General features: G+C 42.8%; 1 protein-coding gene across 1 annotated transcript; it reads right to left on the reverse strand.

Annotated features, from left to right (window-relative positions):
- Nucleotides 1-3,276: 3,276 nt before the first annotated feature.
- On the reverse strand, nucleotides 3,277-4,062 carry LOC123195674 (probable disease resistance protein At1g15890). Its single transcript, XM_044609490.1, has one exon. The coding sequence runs from the start codon at nucleotides 4,060-4,062 to the stop codon at nucleotides 3,277-3,279; it is 786 nt and encodes a 261-aa protein (XP_044465425.1).
- Nucleotides 4,063-4,877: the final 815 nt, after the last annotated feature.

Raw genomic sequence — 4,877 nt, forward strand, 5'->3', positions numbered from 1 at the left:
GTTCAAGGCTCGGTAATCTACACAGAATTGCCACTTTCCATTTTTTTTTTCGAACCAATATTATTGGGCTTGAAAACGGGCTAATGCTAGGCCGTATAACCCCCGTCAATAACATTTCTTGCACTATTCTTTCGATCTCGTTCTTTTGGTAATACGGATAGTGATACGGGCGTAAGTTAGACGGCTGGGAATCCCTCTGTATACGAATTGTGTGGTCTTGTTCCCTCTTGGGTGGGAGACCCTACGACTCCCTGAATAACATTTCAAATTCCTCCAGCAGGTTGGCAATTTCAGGCATATTGGTTTCAGTCCCCAAGAGAATTTGTTCCGAAACTGCATTCAATTCCACCCAGAATGCTTCCCTCCTTTTTCTGATCAATTTAAACAGGGTCTTGAGGGACGTCTCTACCCTTCGTAACGAGGATTTCCCTTTCAATTCGACCATTCTTCCCTCCTACCAGAACTTTATAGTTTGTCTACCCCAATTGATTTTGACTTCCCCTAAACTCTTCAGTCATTCAATTCCCAGGATGATGTCCATCCCTCCCAGATAGAACAGAAGAAAGTTCTGTTGGATTATGAGCTCCGAAAAAATTAGCTGAACCCCTTCACATCTTCCCACTCCCGTAACCTTCCTACTGTTGCCCAATACTACCGTATACCTTGCTGTGTGCACCAGAATTTTGAGCTCAGCCACTAATTTTTTGGAGATGAAATTGTGAGTCGCCCTATTATTAGTTAATGCTATGACCCTTCTCCCTTCAATTTCCCCTATTAATTTTATTATTTTCGACGAATTAACCCCCATTACCGAGTTACTGTTCAGATTAGCCTCCCCCTCGTTTTCTTCCACCCGGCTCTTCTTCTCTGTTGCCTCTCCTTCTTCATCCGATTCTCCTTCAGAAATCATGATCTTCAGCTGGCGGAATCGACAACGGTGCCCTGGAACAAATTTCTCGTCACACCGAAAATATAATCCTTTCTCTACTCGCGCATGGAAGTCGGCGTCCAAAAGTTGTCAGAAATTGCTGTCTCGTCTCGATGGAAAAGGGGAAGCATTGGAACCGACCGTTGGTTGCACATTTGGAGCGTTGTGAGAATTGGAGTTGGCGGATGTGGCATCTGTTCGGGTTTGAGAAAGGGGAGGGCGTATATTTGGTTGGAAACGGTTTGGGCTAGTTGTCGGATCGGTTGCTGGGCTGATGTAGCTTCGATTGGGTTGGGGGTTACTAGGCCCGGAGTTAGGCCGATTGCTTATGGGTGGAGTGGCTGATTGTGGGGTGATAAGTATTGGGCTGTGGTGGGAATAGCAATAGGTTCAGGCGGGCTGGGCTATTGGTCTCGGATATCCTCTCCCAGGTCGACCCGAATACCTTTCATCTATTACTGCATTCTTCTTCTCCACTTGGCGCACATGGTTCATTGTCTCCATGAGAGTCCGAGGCTGAAACATCCTTACCTCGGCCTTGACTTCCTCAACCAACCCGTTCATGAAGATCACCCTTATCGTCTCTTCCAACAACCCTTCAACGGCCGCAGATAACAATTCGAATCGACTTCGAAACTCTTGTACTGACCTTATCTGGCGAAGAGCGAAGAACTCCTCTTGCGTCGTCCGCTCGTCGGTCGGAGGGAAACGCTCCAAAACCTCACATCTAAAGTCTTCCCATTCGTCGAAGGGTTGGTGTTTCTTCCTCCACTACAACCAGTGTAGGGCGTCTCCTTCCATGCACACACCTACCGTTGTCATTTTCTCTCGTTCGGTCAATTGGTTGACCTGAAAGTACCTCTCGACCTTCGACACCTAGTCGAGAGCCCCCTATCCATGGAACAGGGTAGTTCTAGTCGCCTGTATTGCCAATCCCTTCTGTTTCCGACTGCCATTTCCCCCACTTCTTCCATGGCGTCTTCTGCTCGGCCCTGTGGCGTCGCTGAGTTATCCTTCGTTGGTGGAGAATAAGATGGCGACGGGTCCAATCCTCTCGGCGTCTGTCTCCTATCGTTTCCCTCCTTATCCACTACTGATTCCCTCAGCTCCCTCAAGTATTCCCTAATTGTTTCCATGCTCGTTTCCACTTTCTCCATTCTACCCGTCATGTCTTTCATGCTCGACCCTAGTGTCTCGATACCTTCTTTTACTGCACCCACTTCCATTTCCAAACTCTCTACTCTCGATTCCATTCTCGTCATGCTTTGATACCAGTTGATACGAACCTGGTGGTCCTTGCAGGTTTTTCCAGCAACTCTCCTGGAATGATGCTCCACCCAGCAAGACCAGAATAACACAATTGAAACTTCCCCAGAGGCAACCCAGTTCCAGTATGCAGCAGTGTTCAAGATTTATTATCACCACACAATAGAGACAAACTGAATGTAATAAACTCAGAGAATTAGTTACTAACACAAATAGCAAAAGATTTGTATTGATTCAATTTTCTGCAATGAATACAATGTTCATCTACAGTTGCACATCAAGCATTTCAATTACATTAATTCTCTCTCTGTTCATATAACCAAAAGTACATACAAATAAATCCCTTCACATTTCCCTTCCCCGAGAGGCTAGCTCTCCCTGCTCTTCTTTTTCTTCTTAATTGCTAGCCTCCATTTCTTTCCTCCTCTCCTTTTATATCAAGCTCCTCAATGTTGCTTTCCCGCTCTTCCCTTGCCACATCAGCTTTGGGTACCTTTATAGTTTCCTCTGGCTTCTGGCGCACGCTTGTTGTTTTTGTTTTCAGCTGAAGTTGGCCTATGGCTTCTGCTCCAGGCTGCTAGTCCCCAGGGACCTCTCTTGTTGTCCCCTTCTTCTTGCTCCTGTTCCTTACATAGACCCTTGCCCTAACAATCTCCTACCTCAGTTCGGAGCTCTGTTAATTGATCACAATTCTTAAGGAACATTGCTTTTAGATTTTTCAAACCGGAGATTGATGGTGGAAGAGTATCAATCTTCGTTTTATAGAAGTCAATAAGTTGTAGGGTAGACATATGCACAAAGAATGATCTTGGAAATTTCACCAAGCAACTAACTTCTTGGAGTAACAGTGTTAAGATTCTTTTAGAATTGGGCTCATCAGGCAATGGAGGGAGACATGAATCGCCAATCATTGAGATCCTAGTTGCATCTTCCCATCTTATTTCTCTGACCATTTCATTGTCTTGAACATAATTGTTCTCATTGTGCTTGGCAAATCTAAATGCCACTTGTTGATAAAACTCAAACATCTTATATCTCTCTTCCTTGGTTTCCTTTTCCAATAGAGAATTGTCGACAAAATATCATAATATAACATTCCCACGATCATGTGCCTCCCCAAGCTTTTCGAAGCGCTTCAAAAACTGTTCTGCTCTCCAACACTCAATTATGTAATCCCGATGAAGTTCATGACCAGCTGGAAATATAGCCAAATATAAAAAGCAAGACTTCTCATCTGGTTGTAGCCTGTCGACTTCAAGTTTAAGGGACTTGTAAACTTCTTCCAAATCTTGTTTTGGTTCCCCAGTTGGTGATCTTAATTCATGCAATGTGTTCCGCCATATTGCAAGATCTGTCCCACTTGTTGCAGGAACTCTCGCTTTAGTTGCCAGGTGGTTTCCTATCAACTTTATCAAGTGTGGATTGCCACTGCAGAACTTGATAATCAATTCTGCCTCTCTCTTGATGTGTGGATTATCCTTCAAATGCATGCCCACTTTCTCCCAAAACATATTTTGTGCATCCATGTCTGACAATCTCTTTACTTCAATTTGTTCATCTGCCTGCTCACAAACATCTAAATACCTGGAGGCAAAGACAATCTTTCCTTTATGTTCATCATTAATGCCAATTTGTTCCAAATCAATCTTGGAAAATACTTCATCAAGTAACAATAAATAGCTCCTGTTCTTCAGCTGTTCATGAATAATGCTCTTTCTTTCTTCATCACTGAACTTTTTCGGTTTGATTTGTAAGCGCTTTAGTAGTTCTTGTTGTATGTATCTTCCATCTCTTTTTCTGCCTACAACTATCAAGAAAAGAAATTCAAACATTTTAGATCCCTTCATTGCTTGGTGGAGACGATTCATTGTAGTACTTTTACCAACTCCTATTGGTCCAAGAACACAAATCCTTTTTCAATTTTCAACTATTAGATAGTCTTGGAGCTCTTTTACATTTTCTTCCAGGGATGGAAAGGCACTAATTTTGTTGGTAGGGTTCGTTATATATGGAGTTGGAGCCTTTTGAACCATTAAACTTCTTATAGTCCTACTTTCAGCCTTCAGATTCTTTACCTTCTCAGTTTTCTTGACAATTTGGCCACCAAGTTTGACAAGACAACAAAATGGACATAATCCACACATGCAGCTGAAGGACTTTTTATACTTCGCCTCCAATTCTTTGACATCTTTTTTCAGGGATATTAATTAAAATAGACAAAAAATTTTCCGCTTAAACTTTTTTAGGCAAACGCACAGTAATTTTACTTTTATAAGCAAATTTTTTTGTAACTCTAAAAATACCCTTCCAGCTTTGTATACGTAGACACGGGAAGAAAGGTTTGAGTGCGTGGGTGCGTGCGGAGTGCGCGCAGAGTGCGTGGGTGCATGTGGAGTGCGCACAGAGTGCACGGGTGCATGTGGAGTACTCGCAGAGTGCGTGGGTGCGTGCATGGGTGCGTGTGCAGTGCGTGCACTGTGTACAATGTACAATACGTGCACAGTGCGTATGCAGTGCGTGCACTGTGCACAATGCACAGTGCGTTGCAGTGTGCGCACTGTACATTGTGCACAGTATGCGCACTATTCACAATATATATATATAATATTATATTATTATATATATTTATTATATTATAATATTATATATATAATAATATAATATATATTTAAAAATTATTATT

The sequence above is a fragment of the Mangifera indica genome, chromosome 14 (genome assembly GCF_011075055.1).
Source record: "Mangifera indica cultivar Alphonso chromosome 14, CATAS_Mindica_2.1, whole genome shotgun sequence".
In the NCBI taxonomy this organism is placed as follows: Eukaryota; Viridiplantae; Streptophyta; class Magnoliopsida; order Sapindales; family Anacardiaceae; genus Mangifera; species Mangifera indica.

What these genes read in the sequence shown, in the direction of transcription:
- LOC123195674 (XM_044609490.1), bottom strand. Translation starts at nt 4,062, where the DNA reads ATGAATCGTCTCCACCAAGCAATGAAGGGATCTAAAATGTTTGAATTT.